Source organism: Simochromis diagramma, unplaced genomic scaffold (genome assembly GCF_900408965.1).
Source record: "Simochromis diagramma unplaced genomic scaffold, fSimDia1.1 OVJJ01000483.1, whole genome shotgun sequence".
NCBI lineage: Eukaryota > Metazoa > Chordata > Actinopteri > Cichliformes > Cichlidae > Simochromis > Simochromis diagramma.
In genome coordinates this window covers 912,459-935,304 of record NW_024386835.1, presented here as the reverse complement: position 1 = coordinate 935,304, position 22,846 = coordinate 912,459, and the positions used below count along the sequence as shown (strand labels likewise).

General features: G+C 39.5%; 1 protein-coding gene across 5 annotated transcripts in view; it reads right to left on the bottom strand.

The window, feature by feature from the left end:
- LOC120731591 (AMP deaminase 2-like) overlaps positions 1 to 22,846 on the bottom strand; it is a 34,063-nt gene that overhangs the window by 10,334 nt on the left and 883 nt on the right. For 2 of the 5 annotated variants that reach the window (XM_040028678.1, XM_040028677.1), the window contains 3 exons: positions 2,613 to 2,743; positions 2,230 to 2,360; positions 1,578 to 1,646 (listed from right to left, as the gene is read on the bottom strand). In XM_040028678.1, the coding sequence (XP_039884612.1) occupies positions 1,578 to 1,646; positions 2,230 to 2,360; positions 2,613 to 2,743 (331 nt within the window). Of the gene's footprint in view, positions 1 to 1,577; positions 1,647 to 2,229; positions 2,361 to 2,612; positions 2,744 to 9,437; positions 11,651 to 19,609; positions 20,023 to 22,846 lie in introns of those variants that run through there. The other 3 variants (XM_040028675.1, XM_040028679.1, XM_040028676.1) reach the window with 3 other exon arrangements.

Genomic DNA, 22,846 nt, shown 5'->3' with positions numbered 1-22,846 from the left:
AAAAAGTTAAATAAAAGGTCACAGTAACCATTTCTAAGACATATTAAGTCACCAGCAGGGGGGAGACGTAGTCCATCTCGACGTGGCAAAAGTCACTGCAACTGGTTTTGGAAAAAAGTACTTTCACTGGGTTAGCAAGAACTATAGGCTAGGTATTAATAAATATTATATTAAGGATGAAAATTAAATGTCCACAGGTACAGTACTATGCAAAAGCCTTGAGCAATCCCCTCGTGTCTTTATATTTTTCTTAGGAAAATTGGAAATAGATGTAGAGATTTATCAAAGCATCCATAAATATGAAAACATTTTAAAGGGGAAAAACAGAGTTTGTAAAATCATAATGAGCTTGAAAGTCAATATTTAGTTCGAACACCTTTATTCTTTAACACAGCCTGAACTCTCTTAAGTAAGATTTCCTAAAGCAGTCTTCGGAAATCCAGACTTCTCGAAGGACTTTCGAGGCCAATCTATGACTGAGTGTTCCACTGGTTTTACTGGACTGCATTGTTATGCTGAAAAATGAAGCTGTTGCCAATCAGATGCTGGGTCAAAATCTGATTGAGCTTCTGAGTTCATAATTCCATTAAATTTTGATAAGATCCAACTCCACTGACTGAAATTCAGACCCAAACTATGACAGAGCCTCCACCATGTTTTACAGATGGCTGTAGAAATTGTTGTTTCTTTCTCCTCATGTTGAAACTTCAGATTAGGAATTCATGACTATATAACATATTCTGCCATGGAGTGTGTATAAATTGGCATATACCACTATTTTCTCCCTGTTTCCTTTCTGTAAGAATGTTTTTAACTCCCACCTCACCTGCTGTCATAGCTTTTAGGCTTTTTTGCCCTCCACTTGTCGATTTTCCTCACAACCTTTACGTACGCCCTGCACACCATCCTGAGATATGCTAAGTTTTCAGTTAATAACTCTTAATAGTTATTAGAAACTATGTTAGCTTGAATTTCAACTGAAGAAATATGGAAGGAATTTTGTGTTTTTATGACAGGCCTCTGGTAACAAAGTGCCTAAAGAATTTAATATACAATAAACAACTTAAAATGAGGTCTTTGCTAAGTTGTCCGTTATATGTAAACTTAACACTGGTAGCTTTTTATGCTTGAACAATAAGCAAGCACAAGAACTGATCTGCTGGTCAGGGTTTAATGGCTTAACAAAAGCAGAAAGAAACATGTCCAGGTACAAGGACTGAACTGAAAACGATTTTACAAAGTCACCAATGGAAGACTTTCAGAAAGCATAGAGACCAATTAAAAAAACAAACAAAAAAACAAAAAAACACAAAAGCACTCTCTCACACACACACACGCACACACGCACACACACGCACACACGCACACACGCACACACGCACACACGCTCCTTGAAAGAAAAATATTTTAAAAAATAAGGTTTGGCTCAAGACTTCTGCACATTACTACTTTAACCATCTCCGTTTCTCAGAGTATGGGCAAACAAAACAGATAACAGAGATAAATAAAATAACAACCACAGTTAATAATGACTAAACAAAGGATAAAAAAACCCCACTGAGGCAGAGCTCACTCACTCTAGGTCTGCAGCACTGTCGATTTTCATGAAGTCCTGTTTGGCACGGAGCAAGATCTCTGGCTCAAGCCTTGGGGTGATATGCAGCGGTGCAGGATAGCGTGGGCAAGGCAGGGGGCAGATGGGCACAAGAGGTAGTGAGAAGAAATGAAGCACTCAAAGGAAGAGAGACCAGATATAGACACCCTTTCAAAAAGCACTGTGTCTTACACACATATACATACTGTACACAAAGAATTTTAGGTATTAAGTGATCAAGGTCATCTACACAAGCAATTATTATTGGTTAGTAATAGTTAACTCTGATTGGTAAACAGAAACTTGCAGAGGGCAAGTCAGATAATCACCCAATGATCAGCTTAGTGGTGCAGATAGTCAACCCTGGCAATCAAGACAGACCCCACCTCCTTATAAAAGTATGACTAGGCCACGAAAAAAGATGCCAGCTGCTGGCTATCCCAGTTAAACAAAAATTGTGGTTAGTCAGCCTGCACGTGGGCAGGTTGGGAGCTGATAAGCATGTGTGCTTGAGTGGAAACAAGACTGTGTGTAAAATGCAGGAGGAAAAGGGAAAGCTATAGTTGTTTGTCTCTGATAATATATCGAGACCCTCTAACGGGCTCCGTATGTGTAGTGTGTTTGCATTTCCTCACTTAATATCCTGGCTGATCTGCCTCTCCAGGCGATGACGTCTTTCCTCCAGCTGTTCGATGGGACTGTCCTCCGGGAACTCATACGGAGCACTGCGCATCTCGCTCTCTGTCATGCTGCGTGTGAACAGCTCCTGGTTGAGGCACAGATTATACCATTTATGGTGTCGTAAAACAGGAAGCCATGTCAATATTTATGCATTTATGGAGATATGGAAGCCACTGAGGCTCTGATAAAACATCATCATATTTACCTACAAATGAAAACCAAAGGTGAAGGTTGGACTGGGGTGTGTCAAAACAATTTGCATAGTTTGTGTGAGATTTTAAAAGACCACCCCCCTATTTTGTCTGGAAACAATAGCTGTCCAATTTTAAGTTCTTACCTCAGCAATCTCTTTGTACTTTTCCTCCATTGATGTGCGCAGGTCGATTGGGCAGTGTGCGAGAGAAACAGGCGTCCCTGGAAGGGATCGCTGGGTTTTGAGGGGTTTGGGCCCAGATGCACCGCAAAGATCTACAGAAATGCACAGAAAAGTGTTACAGCGTGCGACAGGTATGTGATCTGAAATACTTAAACTTTGTGGGTCATTCCAGGATTTAATAAAGGCAGAGCCAGTAAATAATATTAAACTTTCTAAACACAAAGTACAATAATAATTTAAATGTACACTTTCTTAAGTAAACCTGTTCAACTGCTCATTAAGGCAGTTATCAAATCAGACAACATGGTGACAACTGAGTATATTTAAGTATGTAGACATGGTGAAGACAACCCCTGGAGTTTAAACTGAACATCAGAGTGGGGAAAAATGTGATTTTAAACATGACCTAGTTGTTGATGCTTGATGAGCACATTTGAGTATTTCAGAAACTGCTGATGTGCTGGGATTTTTGAACAGCTACCTCTAAGGTTTATAGAGAATGGTCTGAAAAAGAGAAGCTATCCAGTAAGCGGCAGTTTGTAAATCATGGCATTCTGTTTTTATTTACATTTTACACAGGGTCCCAAGTTTTTCCTGACTTAGATTTGTATTTAAAATTAGTCACAGAGTTTAGATAACCACATAAATTATCATGTGCACGGGACGTGTGGTGTGTGTTTACTGCCAAAAACTCATGGAGGTTCACATACATATTTGGGTACTTTACAGGCCAAAGCTAATTCTGTAGCAATGACATAAGTCACTCTACAAAGTTCTTATTCATTTCACGGTCTGCTAAAATCAGAGACAGACATCCAAATATGCAAGAGTGATGATTAATATCAAATGAAGAAAAAAGGGAAAGACTCTACTTTGGATTAGGAAAGACTGAGAGGTTATCTAAGAGAGGAAAAGTACGACTCTCACAAGCATAAATTTGGCTCAGACATAACAGTCTAATGTGGCACTTAGAACTACCATGAGCAAAAAGATTAAAAAAAAAAAAAAAAAAAAAAAAAAGAACAGCTCCAAACATGTCTGTCAGCTAAAATCTTGAGTGTGTTATTATAAAAGTAACTGTAGCAGGTAACAGATTTCAAGTCAACCCAAACACTGGCAGTTATCACAACACTGGGCAGTTTTTACTCAAACCGTTACTTTGCTTCCTTCCTTCAGCTGCAAGAACACTGCAAGCAGAAACAAAAAAACAAGACACAACACTTACCCAGAAGTTAAAATAATTAAACTGTAACTGTAACTTTGAGTAGCTATAAAAATCTGGTCGCAGCAGTTGTGTCTGCAATCAGTGATGGAGCATGAAAATACTTGCACAATGCTGTCGAACAAAGGCCAGCTTAGAAAAAAAGACTAATTTTACACACTGTACTTTCATGTGAAAAACATCGACAAACACAATGAGAGTGACACAAGTTGGAAATGGATGACAACACTATTTCACACTAAAACAAAACAACAACAAAAAGGGGTGGGAGAGGTGCAAAATGAGAAAATTCGTGCCTTTTTAGACTCTAATACACTGAAGAAAATCAAATCTACTGATTCTGCGTATTTCCTGGGGGCAGCCAGGAATTTCAGTTAAAGTAAACTACAATTTAAACTTCCGTAGTTAAAAAGGCACAAAACCTCATTCAACCACTCGTGAGGCCTCTGGGAGTGGTGTGTTCATGCTCCTCTATAATTCCTGCCATCATCAGTGACGTGTCTGCCCTGTCACAATTAGTCTCCGCCATCTGCTGTCTGCCTCTAAGGCGGTGGAGTCAGGAAGGAGAAGAGGGTAACTTAGCACAGTACATTAGTATTGTGAAACATTTCATTATTGCACTTTGAAGTGACTCATGGAAAAACCCAAATGTAACTGAATTACGGTGGTGACACAGATTACACTGGACGGAAAGTTTCAAGCCAAACGAGGCTTATTTTTCATTTTAAAATGGACAAACAGGTGACTTAAGTATACAGATGCTCACATAAACAGTCATTCCCAGTATAGTATCCATGTAATCCTCTGGCCTTTCCATAACAGATGACTCCTAATCCAGTACATCACAACTCTATTTATCTCAGTGACATCACTCTGATGGGCAGTACAAACTTTCTACAGACTTCTAATGCAAGTAAACACACCAAAAATGATTTGAAAAAAGAAAAAAAAGAAAAATTGAAGCACAAGCAAGCAGAAAAAGTACATTTCCACTAACTTAGCTAACAACAGTGATATTACTAATAATACTAATTTAAAATCACTAAAACAAATAACATTCAAAATCACAACATGTGCTACACAGTAAAACAACAGCCTAGCCCTAACAGCCTAGTAAGGAAACTTTATTTACAAAGGCCCACCAAGTCATTTAATGGCTTATTTAAAAAGAATGTGAAATAACAATAAGAAATAGCAAGAGCGTCAATTAATAAAATGAAGACATGCATTGTTTCTATAATCTTTACACATGTTTAATATTTAAGACTTATGTTAAAGAGGGACCTAAAATCTAATCGTGCTCATTTTTCCTGGCAGTATTTTTGTAAGCATCCCTTTTTTATTTGCTTTGGTACACAAGCACTGACTTCCAGACCAAACATGTCATTTGCTGTGTGAGCGTTCCTGCCTATTTCAGAGTGAAATAGCTTAGCCCTTTCATCTTCATCTTGAGCTTTCTCATAACCCTGGGTAATATTGACAAAGCACTCCATCCTAAGCCTCTGTGATGTCCCTGGGACCTGAGACTGCACACCGCCCACATGCTCGTTTAGTATCTGAGGAGCTGGCTCCTACTCTAAAAGGATCAATGCAGTCCTTCGAGTCTACCTCATTCTCCCAAGTTCTAGCTCTAGATCACACCAAAGAAGCAAAACACAGCACTGTACAGTTTATTCATGAACATATGTCAAAGCAAGAGCAAAATGTAGCAGTTTAACAAAAGTGTATTTTCACAGCAAAGCAAGTTTGTAAGAATCTAACTTTTCATAAGCCTCGCATTATAGTCCGTCTTAAACAGCCCCACTGGATAACCAAAATTCCTAGTGTCAGATCTAACATTACAATTCAGGTTTAGATACATTTCTGTATCTGCAAAATATAATGCAGATTGGCTAAGCTGCTAATGCAGGTCCCAGTTGTAAGTTTTTAATTTACAGCTAGCAGTTTGTTCACTTTTCTTTATATGACAAACTTACTGGTGATACAGATACATCAGGTCTGGCTCTGCCACTTCTCTAAGGTTAGACTGAAAAATTTGTTGAGTGGTTAAAGGAGATTTTTCACTTACATCAAAGCTAATTCACTGTCCTAAGAATTCCTGTTTTGTTTATCATCTGCACAAGCACAAAGAGGCAATACAAAGTCCTACCAACGACATCACTGACGTCCTCTGATTTACAGGTTGCATTAATGTACCAAGATATGCAGCAGTGTGCCAACAAAGAGAGGGAAGAAGACTTCATGATAGCATTGGCTTGGCTAATGTTTTATAAGGAGGGAAGTGCACTCAAGATCTTCATTAAAGCCTGAGCATATACACATTGCATTTTGGTGAATGACACTAAATGAAAAAGTTTAGCTTAACTTTGTTTGTTTATAAGGAAATTAATTGGCTCTCACTAAGTCCCTGAAAATCCCAGACCACCACAGCTGTTAAAGGCAGCACATTAAAGGCAGGAAAGTCCCAGTCAGCTCACTGGCCTCTGAATCAGCACTGCTTTGTATCAAATTCACTATGTTACAGCTCTTTTCACAGTAGGTAAGAATATTCTTGCTGAAATGCTGCTTAACATGTTTTCAGGTTGAGTAACTACAAGCTGCAAATAGTTGGCCTAGCTTAAATGATGGTGCTTAACTTGAGAACTGGTGATGGCAGACATCAATCTGAATCTTTGTGTTTTGGAATTTTATAACTTTATCCGTTTATTTGATAAGAGACTCGGCAGAACTAAAATGTACTTGATTTGCTAAAATACCACATCTATCTCCAAACCTCATTTTAGGTGTCACTATAATGATAAACAAAGCTTTGCTACTATTTCATATACTTTATTTCATTTATTCCATTCTTCTCTGTAACTTATGGGCATTTCTATCAGGTTCACTGATTATCAAGCTACCAATTGCATGAGACTGCACTAAAAACAAACCCTTTATGTTGCATCTCTGCTTTTTTTAGTGCAGCATAAAAGAGGCAGTTATCACCTTTAGTCAAAGGAGGCTGAAATAAACCCTCAAATGAACTTCATTTCTGGTACCCAAAAGACAACCGATCATTTCAATCACATCTCATTTATTTCATTTAGAGTTTGAATCTTTTCTAAAAGACAAAAACTGTAAAATCTCGAGCATTAGAGATTGCCACACTGTCTCAAAGTCTCTTAGGAATGAAACTAAGGTGACTACAATTAAGCTAAAGTGGAATTTTAAGTATTATACTTAGCAAAATATGTTTGTTTCTCCTCTCTATGCTGTTTTTTGACCTACCTATATTTGAAACAGACACACCCTGACATAATGACATGAATTTAAAAGTGTGTCTACCACTAACTGCAGCAACCTTGCCAAATGCTTTTCTTGGTATTTTCTTGCTCTTTTGTTTAACTGGTGCACATGTCTCTGTTGATGGAGTTTGGCTGCATACATATACACCTTATATGATCAAATAACAGAGAATAACTATTTTTCTGCAGCAAGAGGCAGTTGAGAGGCCAAATGACCCTCTGCTGAACAATGCAGTGAAGGCATATGGACCTGCATCTCTGCAGGGATCCATGCTGGCTATGCAAAAATTAACAAAAATGTGCTGACTGAACAAAAATAATAATATAATGACAATTTTATCAGAAGTATAACAATATATGCTCAAATTCTCTACTGGGCATATTTGTCACCCCATTAAGACAGTTATATAGACAAGACATTAGAAACACTTTTAAATGAAATTTAAAGTACTGTGTTGAGTACTAAAAACTCCGCATATAGTAGAATGATCAACTTTCTGATAATGTCAACAAAAACTAAATATGTTTCTTACAGATTAAGTGCATCATTTAGTTGAGTCAGGCCCTGAAATCAGCTCAGTCCCAGCAGACTAGCTGATCTCAGGATCAGGCAGCATCTCATCTGAGCTGATGCACTGTACTGCATTCTACTGGCACACAGATGTTTGTAGAGCACTAATGTAATGATAGCATATTTACAACATAATATGACTATGCAGTTAACCTACTAATAGCTGAGCGTGCTGGCCATGTAAAATCAATCAGCTTGCAAATTTTAAACCAAAAAATAAGTATGTATATAAATTAACTAAATAAAGGTTGTCATTATGCTGTGTATTTCTACTCTGCAATTTCCCTGTTGGTAACATGCTTGGAATGCCACAAACACGACAACCAGCTGATTCACGCAGAGTCAGGCAGAGCATAAACAAGTAAATAAATAACTAAACATATGGAATGATCGGGAAATCGGTTTATATCTCATGTGTCTAAAAGAAAAAAAAAATTGTCTAAATATTGGAATGTCTGAATTGTAGTTTTAAATCGCCAAATAATGGGATCAGGCATACAAATCCTATGTCAGTTGAGCTCAATTCAATGTCCAGTGCAAAGACAAGGGCACCAGCCTGGATTACTGCATCTGTAGCTCCACTGTTTAGAAACCTTTACTTTGCTTTAGAGATTACACTGAGAGGGAAAGTAATGACACAGGCTTCATATGTTCCTTAGCAACTACAGATGAGAATAAATCTCTACTTTGGACCTTAATCTCCAAAATGTAGTTTCAGTACTCAGCCTGCAGAAGGAAACAAACACAGATGATGAAATTTTCCAGCTAACTACTGCCTGCAAAAAAGCTTTCTGAAGGACCCTTTTTTTTTAACATAATGAATGTTTGCTACAGAGATAACATGTGTCAGTTCACGCATAGAAACTAACAGGATCATTCTCAGTGCTTTCCCTTGCTGTGTATAACATAAACAGCCTCTAACAGAAGATGGAAACATATCTAATAATCCCCTTCGCATACAAAAATAAAGAAAACAGATACCAGCTGTTCTCACTAAAGCACTGCCCTTACAAACATCGGGAAGGTAAACATGCTCAGGTGGGTTTTTAAGCGAGTATCTGCTGACACTAACCGCCTGAGGGTTTCAGTGTTAATGAAGGGGCAAATCTGAAAAGGATGTTTGTTTTCTTCTAGCTACAGTGGCACCTGTTCAGCAACTGACACGCTGCTGCACCTCTTTACTTCACTGCACACTCTTGAGAGAATGGTTGCTATGAACTGTATGCGTTTTGTTTTTAATCAACTCACACTGAATAATTTGCCCGATTAATCAAGCAGGTAACGGTACTGCACTATAGTTAGCTGTAGCAGACAGCAGCAAAGACTAGATGCCCCAAATATTCGACCACTGCAACATCCAGAGCCTGTTAAAAACAAAAAAACAAAAAACTGAAGCATATTAAGCTTTGCAAAGATCACCATAAGCAACACACCAGTTTGTTTATGCTCTTTACCTCACACTTATCTCACACTCATGTACACATTTCCCCTCACTGTCAGCCTTATGCTGTCAACTTATTCCAATACACAACAACTGTTGTTTACTCGCACCTCATCTGTCACGATGAGCTCGTTTGTGAGGTATTTTGGGAGCGATAAGTATCATGCTTAATAAGAACTGATGAAACTTCTTTTAACACACTATTCACGTTTACAGGCTTTACATGCTAAGGTACTGTTTTGTATTTAAATGCCATAGATTACAGTACCTCTAGCTCCCTGTCTTGTCCTGTTCTCACAGTCTCCGTTACGGTCGCAGTGGCCTTGTCTGAGCTGTGGTGGGATGCTGGGACATGTAACTAGGCCTGGGACGGCCGATGTACCCTCCCCCGCTGGTACAGTGGAAGAGAGAGAATGACAGCAAACAGAGAAAAGAACGCTCTCTCCAGAAACCAAGCCGCTCTAAGACGACATCACCCAGTTCTCCTCCTTTTGTCTCGCCTTTCCTGCTCCTGCTGTAACTGCTGCCACCTTCAGTGTGCTGCAGAAGCAGTTCTCTTTTTTCTTTCTTCTCCTCTTTTCCCCGATTTTGTCTCTGCCTCTCTCTCAGCTGCTTCCTGTACTACACCGGTTTACTGTGCATGAACAGCAGAGCCTTCAAGCCCCCGGATTTAAATACTGGGTTGGATCATACCACGTGGCAAAAAAAAGGGGGAAGGACAAGCGTTAACCACTTCATGCTTCATGCATTGAGCTATAAAATGGAGGCGGCCCTGGATAAAAAGCCACTCCTACTTTACTTCCCTTCCCACCTCTCATTCATGAACACACAGCTTCAGTCATGTCATGACTGTAAATGATGTTATGAATACCAGTATTAAGAAAATCTAATAAATGGAAATTTATTATTTCTGTACAAACTGCTTTTCTGATGCTCATTCACTGCTTCTTTCTAATTTCTGATTTTATTTTGTCCTTCAGAGCTGGACGACTTTTAAAGAGTGGTTTTGGAAGTTCAGTCTTGTCTTTGTGATTAAAATGTTTATTTGACTGCAAGTGTAATTTATCCTTTTGTGTATCCAACTACTTTATAGATGAGAACACACAGTCAGCAGCAGGATAAGGTTAATTTTTATACTGCAGGTTTGTGGTCTCCAGCATGTCCCTGAAAAAACAGCAAGGTGTTTGTTTGTTTTTTGTGGGAGTAAATTTTATGGCTAAGTGAGATGTTCAAAGGGATATGGGGTGGGTGTGGTTCTTGTAAAGACCGATCTGTTGTTTGACTGCCAGTCAAAAGACTGAACAAAAAGTACATTACCGGTAACTGGAATTAATGAAAATAATCCTTGGATGAAAGAAATCACTATCTTCTCCTAGGCATGTGGAACAGTCTTGAGGAAACTTAAAAAGAAACATAAACATTTCCCAGGGTACCGTGAGTGCCAACATCTATATGACATATTTAAAATATTTTATACATATCCCTCATTATATTCATCATCATACATCATTTTGGTGCATTTGACAGTTTAATTGAGCATTGAATAGAATTTCAGATTACAATATACCCATAGCATCATTTTACAATGATCGTAGCATGTGTATATATGTTTATCTCCCACCCACGGGTTTGCTATTAATAACAGCAGTAGTAGTGTTAATGGTATTGTCATGTGACTATGTTAGTCACTGTGGGCTTTGAATGGGAGCAGGACGCACAAACAATCAATCACTGTTAGGAATCACTAAGTTCATCTCCCCTATAGTGCTTCTTAAATGAGTGTTAAATACTCCTTTGTGGACCAATGTACAGGAAAAAAAAATTTAGTTTAAGTCACTCAGGTCAAACCTCTGTGGCAGCCATCTTGTTTTGCAGGTAAAGAGGAAGCCCGCCTCAAATGCAGCTCTTGTATAGGATGTGGCAAGTGTAGAACATTAATTGAATTTATTCAAATAAATGTAAACAGATGAAATAACAAACAAAATGTTTGCTTTATATTTCATTACTGACAAATAATTGATAATGTGATCATTGTGATTCTGTAAAAGTTAATCTTCTTTGTTTTGAGTGATATGTTCTGTTTTCTCCACTACACCTTCCTGTGTAACAATCATTTAATATGTTATAAATTGTGATGAAGTGTTTTGAAAGACTGATGAGAGATCACATCACTTCTTCACTTCCTGCCACCATCGACCGACTTCAGTTTGCATACCGGACTAATCGTTCCACAGACGATGCCATAGCTCACCTGCTCCAAACATCCCTGAGTCACATGGACACTGGCAGAAGGAATTATGTTAGGATGCTGTTCGTGGACTACAGTTCAGCATTCAACACAATAATTTCCTCTAAATTTTTCACCAAGTTGAAGGATTTAGGACTCAGCTCATCACTGTGTCAGTGGATCCTCAACTTCCTCACAGACAGACCCCAATCAGTAGGAAAACAAGTCTCCCCCTCCATGTCACTCAGCACTGGAGCGCCTCAGGGCTGTGTTTTAAGCCCCCTGCTGTAATCACTGTACACTTATGACTGTGTACCCACATCGGACACCACCTCCATTGTCAAATTTGCTGACGACACTGTTGTTGTGGGCCTGATCTCCGACAACATCGAGAAGGGCTACCTGGAGGAGATTAGGAACCTGGAGACCTGGTGCCAGGAGAATAACCTCCTCCTAAATGTCAGCAAGACTAAGGAGCTGATCGTAGACTTTACTACAAAGCAGGTGAGGAATTATGAGTCCTGATCATCAATGGCATGCCAGTGGAGAGAGTGGACAGTTTCCAATACCTGGGTGTCCACATCACTCAGGACCTGTCATGGTCCTGCTACATTAAAGCCCGCCAGCGTCTCTTATTCCTCAGAAGACTTAGTGACTTCCATCTGCCACTGAGGGAGCTTAAGAACTTTTACTCCTGCACCATCGAGAGCGTCCTGACGGCAAACATCTGCACCTGGTATGGGAACGGCACCAAGCAGGACAAACAAGATCTGCAAAGAGTGGTGCTCTCAGCCGAACGCATCATTCGATCAGAGCTTCCTGACCTGCTGTCCATCTGCACCAAGCGGTGCAGGACTAAAGCCAGGAAGATTACGATGGACCTCTCCCATCCCAACAATGGACTCTTCTCACTGTTGAGGTCTGGGAAGCGCTTCCGTTTCCTTAAGGCCAAAACAGAGAGAATGAAGAGGAGCTTCTTCCCCCAGGCTATTCAGGCTCTGAACCAGGTGTAGGACTGAACTCTCCCACAGACGTTACATCTCCACACGCACTCTGGTTTTTCTTTTTGCAAACTTCTTATAATTTATAATTTCTTTTTATTAATAATTTCTTATGTAAACTATTTTGAACAATTTTACTGTAAATTTCTAAGTTAAAATCTGTAAATGTTTTGTAGTAATCTGTAAATATTACTGTCAATTCTTACTGTCATTTAATGGTTGGGCAATTGCACAGCAATAATAATTTCACCTCATGTCATACTGTGCATGGTTGTGTGTGTGTGATGAATAAAATTTGAATTTGAAATTTGTGTTTGTTATATAATGCAACCTGAAGCACAGATGAGGAGCCTCATATAGAAGTCTTCAAAAACTTTTAATTAAATCAAGCTGATTCTCCTTCAGAATTATTCAACTCAACTGCCATTACTACTTGCTTGTATTGTCTTTTGCACATTCTCAGTCTTACTATTTATATTTCTTTATTATTTTATTTTGTCTACCTGTCTATGATAACCTAATAGGACTTAAGCAACACGGTTGATGGAGTTCAATATTGCAAATTTAATACAGCAAAAGTATATGAGATTTATTTAGATGCTTGAATGGAAACACTCCAACTGTTTGGAGACTTGACGGTTAAATTTCTTGTACAAATAGGTGATATCTCATCTTCATGAACCTATCAAGAAGCTGACTGAAGAAGGTAAAAATGTTATGAGAGTAAGTTGACCAGTCCTGATTTATTTGACCTTCGGGCCTTTGGCTTGTGGAATATTTCCTTTGACTTTCTGTTCTGAGCTTAAAAACAAGAAGGACATCCATTGTAAACAGCAAATGGCAATGTGTTCTGCCACTGATTGTGTTACTACAACAGAATCATTTAAGAGGCTTGCTGGCTGAAACCACCTACAGCCTTGTGTGAATTAAATTCAGACATACTATATGTCCAGTGGTTTTTGTTAAGTCACATTTCTCACAAGCACTGAGGTATGTTTTCTTTTTCAGCCCCAGCTTGAGTTTTTCTGCAGTTACATCATCTGTTGTGTTCTGCAAATCTCTTTCCCTGGAGACTAATTAACAGCACAGGGGAGTCGCTGTGCATTATTTTTCACTCCCTTTCTCCCTGAAGAAAAAGAGAGCTGACACAATTGCACAAGCATTCCCGTGTGAATGAAAGAGGGTGAACATGCAAATAAAACTGCTTCCCAGCATTTGCACTGCTGTTTTTGTATCCCATCCCCCCCGTCCATCAGGAATCTTCTCAAAACAATAAGTTCTCTCTGGAGCCCGAGACACCAAACTGTGCACAAAACATGTTGCATACCCACAGCAGCACATGTAAACACTAATAGTCACACACCAAAAAAGGCACACGTATTCACATCATTCATTTTGACCCTCTGTGATTATCCAGACCACAGTTGTTGTTGTCACCGCTGTCAGTGCACTTCTCACCATATCGGAATATCTAAAAGGAACACTGTGTCATTTGATAGTGTCAACATATAACCCTCTGCAGTTAGCGCTGCTCGGACATCAAGAGCTCACAATTCCAACCCTGAGACAAAAACTGTGTGAAGTATCAAAGCCAGAGACAATAAAGGGACTACTGCTTCCCTGCCATGGCTAAGCAAGAAAGCTTTTGATCCGTTTCCATGCACATTGACTGCTCTCTTTGCTTTGGAGTGAATGAATTGCGCACTGTTGAAAACTCGCAATTCTAGCTGTGATTTAGTGTCTTGTGTTGCTGGCAGAGCTTCCACAAAAGGATGTTATAAATACAGCAGTTTGATTAAAGATTAAACTCTGGCCAATTGTGCACTGTTTGCTTTAATGACTAATATTTCATTACTGTATCAAATAATGGTTGCAAACTAAAACAACTGCGACTAACCTGACTCAGGCTGTATAGCGGAATCTATTTTTTCAAAGCAAGAAAGAGTTGCGGTGTGATAAGAATATAACAACAAAAGGAAAAAGTTCCTATTATATGTTCTGACATCAACTAAAGATGAATAGTTTAACATGAAGATATCAGAAATGTGGAAAACTGGCCAGCTGTCAGACTGAACAAATGACTTTTCTATGTGTGAGATGACCAATGAACTGGAATGTGAGAAACATCAGTGTGGAGTTGCAAGTGTGAGAGTATATTCCTAATTAAAGTTTAGAACATGATCTGGAGAATCATTAAATGAACAGGAGGGGGTGGGTGAGAGATTCAATGAGTCACTGAGGTTAAAACACAATAAGAAGTCAGTGAAGGACTGAAACATCAGCTGATGCTGCTTCATGTGTGATCAAATGAGGTGGATTAAATGAAAATGGATCTTCATTGGAAGCCACGACAGGAGCAGAGACAGACCAAAGTAGCATGCTTAACTGTACTTAAGCACTGAAATACAACCCATCATAACCATCTGTACAGCCTGTCAGCCAGCAGAGCACCCGAGTGAGAAATGGTAGAGTGGAAACAAACCAATCTTCTGTGTGTTTCTATGTGAGTGTGTGTGTGTGTGTTCCTGTCTAGCTATCTTTGTGAGGACCGAAATTTGCATTCTACTATACTTGTGAGAACCAGCAGTCACTTGTGAGGACACACTCACTGGTCCTCACAAGTTTGAAGGCCTTTTTGAGGCTCAAAATGTGGTTTTAGTGTCAGGGTTACAATTAGGTTATGGTTAGGTTTAGGGTAGAGATGGCACGATACCACTTTTTTATGTCCGATACCGATACCGATATCATAAATTTGGATATCTGCCGATACCGATATGAATCCGATATAGTGTTTTTTAATCAACAAAACTGTTTTTTTTAAATATCTTGCTGCATTTTGTATAAGTTCATACTCAAGTTTAAAACAACAACTACACTAAAGCTATTCTGTTATACCTGTATGCAAAAAAAAATATTTCATAGTTCAGCAATACTGATCAATCTAATAAACTTAAACCTACACCATCCTCCCTATTCTGGTATTTTAAAGAGTACTTAGCGTAAATATTAAGCAACCTAACTAATAGGGTTCCAACTCCCAGCAACAACAAAAATAAATAAATAAAAAATGGGGAACCACCCCTCACGCTCCACCTCATGATGCTTAATCGACGTAATCAACCTTAATTTGATGCAGTGTGAAAAAAAATGCACAGAAATCAATTATTTTTCAAGAAATATTAAATAGATTCAACATCTTTCTTCAACAAAATTGCAGACTGCACAGATGGTACCTTCCCAAAGGAAAAAGTACTATAGCTTACTAGGGTATATTAGACTTAATAGTTACTATATACAGTAATTGACTTCTATTCATTTTACATCAAATTAAAACTTTGGGTGTAAGATTTGGATAATTATTTATTAAAAGCTCGACATTTTAAATGAGAATAAGAAAGAAAAGTATGTCTTTGTGCCCCCTTTTCCCTGTTAATGCCCTATCGGCCCCCCTGGCTAAACTTTGCTAGATCCGCCCCTGCACAGTTACAGCCGTCAGCTACGTAGAAAAAGATCCTGGTGTAGAAAGTAATATTAAATAAATTCTAACAACAGCTGATCAAGCTTAAACGTGCTGCTGTTGTTCAGCCGCTGGTTTCCTCTTTCTGGTGCAAAGTGGGCCAAAAGCAAACAAGAGACACGGACTTGCGACAGAAAAGCCGATCAGCTGATCGTTAAGCAGTTTCATGATTGAAGTAGCAGCAAGAAGAGGCAGTCGCTTGTTAAGCTTAAAGCAGGAATGCTTTACAAACACTCAGAGATGGACTTACACACTTGCTTTACTTCTCTCGGGATAACTTTGTCAGAGATGAAATGCCCGGTTGCTAGCGAAGCTCCACATGCTATCCAGACCACCGACAGGTCCCGCATGCCGCAGCTGCTTTATCACGTGATGCATACTGCTCCGAGTGCTAACGTTCTGAGGTGAGTTACGGCGTGTTGCAAGTTTTGTGAGGTGCTTTCGTGATATTTAATGGATCGGATTACAGTTTTTATTTTTCTCCGATATCCGATCCAGTAATTTAGGTCAGTATCGGACCGATACCGATACGTAATATCGGATCGGTCCATCTCTAGTTTAGGGTAAGGGTTAGGCATTCATTTTTAATGGTTAGGGTTAGGGTAACCATTATGTCAATGAAGGTCCTCACTAAGATAGCTGAACGGGGTTGTGTGTGTCTGTGTGTGTGTCTGTGTGAGTGGAGTGGGATGGGGTGGGTTGCCTGGACAGATATTATGATATCACTCGCTATCTGGTAACAACAGGCCCACCTGTTGGTGTGACAGTTTTCAAGGCCTCACTTCCTACCTCTCCAAAATCCCTTTTCCAGGACTGAGACGCTCCCTTTCTAACATGGGAAGCAGCTGAGCTATTCATAGCAAAAGAAAGCCCTGGAATTTTCCACCAAACACAGAGCAAAGTGGTCCTCAGTCATGTCTGAGGGCAGCACAGCCACAGACCGGAGACCCTAACAACCAGCTGCTTGTTTCAAACTGATGGGCTGCCTTGTATTTTCCCAAGCCTCCCTCTAGTGGTTAGAAAGAAAAGCAAAGAAACATTTTTAATATTGAGTATTAAAGTGTAGAGAAAAAACGGAATAAAAATAATCTGTTTTTTCTAAACAAATTCACTTTAAATTGAAGCTATTCAGCGTATTCATTGTAGGACTGACATTGAAAAACATGTTACATTGACATCTTTTCAGTAGGAGATCAAAACACAACTCTGCTGAAAAAACCCAACTTTCTGGTTTTCTCCCAGTATTTGCTTGTCACGTGTTTCTGTCTACTGCAGGGCCAGAGCGTGGGAGTGAGAAGAGGTGAACAGGCACGGTGCTTTTCAGTCAGCTGGGTTAAAGTCCACAGGGAGACGAGTAGATATGATAATGATTCAGTAAGGACTACAGCAAATCCCCTCAGTCAGGGGTAACGGCACAGAGCTCACGTGACCTGGGGTAAGAATGCACATAAATTGAAGACAGATGCACAAGAGACATGCTGTGACACAAGCAGTATATCTGCTTAATAATGAACCAGAACAGGAGACAGCCAGAGTCTTGGAGGAAATACGGTAACCATCCAACTGCAGCATGCAGCACGATGTGTAGAGAGTATAAAAGATACAGATTAATGTGGTGCCCGCAGGCCAGTGGCCACCCATTAATAACCAATACAGTATTTTGGGGGGGTTCGAGGGTACAGTGCAATTTAAAAACAAACAAACATATCTTTTAGAATAATTAAAAGAACTGACATAAATGGGTACTAGAAATACATTATCCAGTATTATATAGACGGCACAAAACTAATGTTAAATCCAGGTAACAAGACAGCAATCCCCACACCTATGAAATGCTGAGCTGACAAACCATCATACATACAAGAGACAAAAATAACTGCCTCGACAAAAGCATCAAGCTAGACAACCAGACAGCCTGCAGGTAAAATGTGCAAAAGCCTGTATGAAGTTAGAGCCAAAAATAAAGATAGAAGGCTGCATACAGGAAGAAGAGCGCTGATCCAAACTGGTGAGAGGAATTCCCTGCACTGCTCTGACAGACACTTTAATAACCTCCACATATCACGTCATATAACTGGGCATTACATATTCTGCTTTATGCCAGAGTCCAGTGGGAGAGCTGCAGAGCCTACAGGCAGAGGCAGTTTCCTCCAGGAAGCTGGTTGGTTAATCAATGTTTACACCAGCAAATCCACTCAAACCATTGCATAAGAGAACTGTTTCAAGTATGCAGGGGTGCATCAGTGCTGGAGAGATGTGTTTGGTGAGAGGGGAAAATATGATAAGAGAACTATTTCTGCTGAGGTTACAAGAAGAAACAATGCAAATATTGAGCTTCAGTCCATGACCTGACTTTGAGAACAGTCGTTTAGAGGCAAAAATAAAAATGTAGTCAGATGGACCATAATGGACCATATTATCAGACTGGGAGAGCACAAGGCTCAGCCAAGCGGCTAATTGAGAGGACTTGAATGACTGCATGGCTGGAGAGACCTATAAGTTATTTATTACTGCACCAAAGACAGGCGTCCTCAGCAAATACTGTAAGGAGTGTGTCAGCGTGAGTTACTCCTCAGGATCTGCTGCTGCATCCCTCCAAATGCTCGACTTTTGTGCTGTGCAGCACCCTGAGGAACCAATTCATTTCACATATAAATTGCAGGTCTAACTTGATTTTTTCTCACTGGAAAGAGCAGTTAACATTAAAATCAAAGATAATCATAAAAGCACAATAATTTTCATCTATCCCATCACACACACACACACACACACAAAATGTTAAATGTGTTTTTGTTTTTTTTTTATCTGGGATGCTGAGAGAACAATCTATCAGAAACTTGTAATGAGAGAGAGAGTTGCAGTTGAAAGATAAACTGATACCACTGCTCTGTGCAAAGCTGATAAACTGCAGACCTTTGATAAACTGTAGCAGAAACTGTGCAAGGTGGTCGGGTAAATAGGCCCACAAACTCCTCACATTCCTTTACAATCCGACAATAATACACAGACAGTCAGAAATGTGTATATAAACAGCGATATTCACTGTGCAAAAGAGGACAATAAATGCTCAAAAATCTATATTTCGCTCTTATTTTTTGAGACGATGCACATTACACTGTCACACTCATCTGCAAAACATTAACTTCACAAGTTAAGTAAAGCCTGTTCATCGGTGCCTCGTTATGACAAATGATACACTGCACCTGAACTTTACCTTCTTATCAAAGTACACACTATTATTTTTTTCTTTTGCACAACCCTGCTGGACTTTACACTGTTATCTGGCTTCGAGAACCATTCATGTGCGCTAGTCAATACTTTCTGATGTTTCATACACTATGTAATCGTCTGACTGAAAAAACTAGAATAGCAATTGTTAAATAATCAATTTCATCTGAAGTTTTGTGAAAATGTTCTTTGCAGTTAATCGATTCAGCGAGGTGTATTACACACAAGAGCACACATGCTGAACGTATCCAACATGGGTGGAAGCTTCAAATCAATTTACAGGCGGAAAAAAACTAGCTAGAGTTGCAGAATTCTCCACTTCCCTCTCATTGCTCTTTGAGAGCAGCATGAATTCTTAAATACTATTGCACAAGCACATGTGTAATTTTCTGACTCCACATCCACGTAAGATGTTCCCCCATTTCTTCTTTGGGACCCCCCAAACCCACCCTTTCACCCACACTCACCAGGGCTGGTGGTGCTCTGCAGGCTCCCCCTCTTGTGCATCGGGGATTTAGGCTTAGGCTTCCCTTGTCCATTTGCAGCATTAGAGGAGGAGGTGGAGGAAGAAGATGACATCTTGCCGCCTGTGCTCTTGTTACTAGTCGAGCACAGTGGGTCAGAGCATTGAAGTGGCCAGCAGGGGGAGAAAGGAGCACTAGCTCTGATGCTGGAGCTCTGTCTCACAGTGGGACAGTGGGACGGTAGGACCCATACTGGGCCAGGCGAAGCTCCTCTGCAAAGTTGGCTCCTCCTCCCAGTCAGCGGCGGGTCAGCAGGCACACTGCACAGCGCCGAGTTGAAAGACAGCCCAAGGCTTCCCCAACTCCTGCTGGGGGCCATCGTCCTCGGTTGCCTTAGCAACCAGGGAAGGAGCTTCCTGTAGGCAGCACAGGGAAAAGCGGCCACAGAGGAGGGCATTGGAAATCAAAGAGTGTAGCTAGCATGACAGCTAGCAAGCCAGAAGATCAGCTGCAGCTGAGCCAGCTGAGCGCCTAGGTCAGCGAAGGACAAAAGTTTTTCCACTCTTCTAAAAATAGCAGCTAGATAGATATCATTAAAACATGCAGTGTATCCAAGAGAAGCAAAAACAAAGGATCGCGATGAACAGCAAGTAACTAAAAAAATAAATAACAGAGAAGGTACTCTGTGGATAAGCACGATAACCAGCTCACCAATGAGCTCCCAGTCTTCTTTGCTGGAAAATTCTGAGGGGAGACGGACAGCTTACACACACACACACACACACACACACACACACACAGGCGCGCGCACGGACAGAGGCCCGCCTGACATGGAGTATTATAAATAGTGACAGCTATTGCCCAGCTAGAGGCTGTGGTACAACCTGTGACAAGTACAGTGCATTAATGACTCGTTGTCACTTACTTCCTGTAGCTGAGGAGCAAAATTACAATACATCATAAACTCTTTTAAAAGTTTAGCAAACACACAAGCATCCAAAAGTCAACACAGCAGGTCAATGATTTAAAAAAAATCTTAAATTTTACTAGTGTTCATGCTCTGAATACACACATCACTAAATTGCAAACTAAAGTGTTTTCTGTTGAAAGTTTCACAGACTGGAAATTTACACAGTTAATAATCACACTGGTATATTTTATAAGTTCAATACTGCATATTTTATGCTTTAGTAATGTTAATGTCACTGCTAATTTAGCTTTTAAACACAATGCTGAATCAGTGATTGCAATTATTCAACTTGAGAATTCAATTTCAATATTCTGTAAATCCAATTCTCCAAAACTAGGAAGAAACTATATTATGGACCAGAATAGTCATACAAAGAGAGTTGTTAAGAACAAGCAAAGAGCCCCATCTAGTGGCATGAAAACTGTATGCAGCTGGATGAAAATTTCTATTCCTTCTTTTCAAAAGTTTAAAAAACATGTGTGTGAAAAGTTTTTGCTTTTTACATGGTAAACCCTTTATATCTAACAGTTACATCCAAGTAACTCATGTGATAGTAACATATTCAAGTGTATCTAACCAAAACTCTAAAAGCAAAACAGAAACTGATAAAGCTTTTAAAAAAGACTAGTACATTGTACAACAAACACTTAATTTTACAATAATATCTTTAAAAGATAACCTTATTTGGGTACTGAAGTGGAAGTGTCTGCAAAGTAAGGAAAAAATAAAAGCTTATATCAGGGTTTCTGCAGGCTTTTTCCTGAAAGCTCACCCAGGTTTTAATGACACTGCTTACCATCTGGTGCGGCAGCACCAGCAGAAAAGCCTAAAACACACAGGCCCACTTTTGAAAAGGAAAAAATAAATAACTAACCCGATGAATATCTTAACTACTTCGCAAAATACAAATTAGTCATATTCTTAAAGCCTCACCAAGAAACAGAAAGCAGTCATAGTACCTGAAAACTCTTTGGTTTTCTCCCTGCTTCTGCTGCTTGGTCAAGCCTTCTGTTTGCACACCCCTTTGTTAAAAATGAGACCAGTGAGCATATATCTGGCTGCTTAGGAGATTTTTCCCCCACTTATTCAGACCAGTGCTTATGAAATGCAACATTTTGTTTACCAAGGCCATACAGGAAAAACCCCTAGTCTGGTCACATCTATTAAACAGCATCTTGACAGTGTACATTACACAAAATCCTGCTGAACAAAGTAACATATTTTCAAATGAGCTAATATACACTTTGAAATAGTCTATACTGGTATTTTCTATAATAAAATACAACCAGGGAATGTTTTTATTAATAGCACTGCTTCTTCTATTGTCAGGTCTTAGTCTTTTCTCCCTGTTTCCCTTTCTTAACAATGGCTTAGTGACAGCCACCTTTTTGATGAGGCTCCAGCAAACAGCATACGGATCAAATGCAGGGTCAAATGCATCTTTCAAGTCGGGTCTTTGCTGGATTTTTTATTTTTAGGATATCTTAAGAACACTTTCAGATTGTGTCCATCTGCTGTAAATAGCTCTTTAAGTCTCTTTGCTTATCCTCCATTAGTCTAGTTTTTTAAGGATGCACAGCACATCATGCCAACATATGCCAAGTTTTCAGTGAATACAATTTTTAGGGCTGTCAAACTGTGAACTAATTATGTGTTTTCATGCCAGGTTGGGGGGGGAGTACCTTTAAAACTTTAAATAAAAGTTGTCTGTTATGTATAGACATCCCCTGAGTTAAGTGTCTCTCAGTTCCGATTCAATGGCTCAACAAGCAAAAAACATTCCTATGAATATGATCAGATACACAGACTGTATTCAAAATAAGTTAAAGAAAAAGCAGCCAGAGTCCAAAGAAAAAACTTTGGAGAACTATTGCTTAAGAGCACTTTTAACATGTTACAAGAAAGTCTAGCTCCTTGGAAGCAAAGCAGAAACAAATGAGTGGTGGCTTTCACACACCACTGTAACAAAATACTGATGGTATATAGGAATGTGAACTGATAACCAGTGTCAGTTGAGAACTAGTTCTATATTGTTCACTCCACCTACAACGTCAAAGCTGATCAAGTTCATCCAATGGCACACACAAATTGACTCCATTACTCATAAATCACATAAAGACAACACAATCAAAAGACGCATCAAGACCAGCTGCAAAGCCGCACTGTCAAATGACAGGAAGTGCAACAGGATGACGAAAGCAAAGTCACAGCCACATTTTTGTTTTTGTCCTGTCAGCTGATCAACGCACAGACACAATCAGTTTGTAACA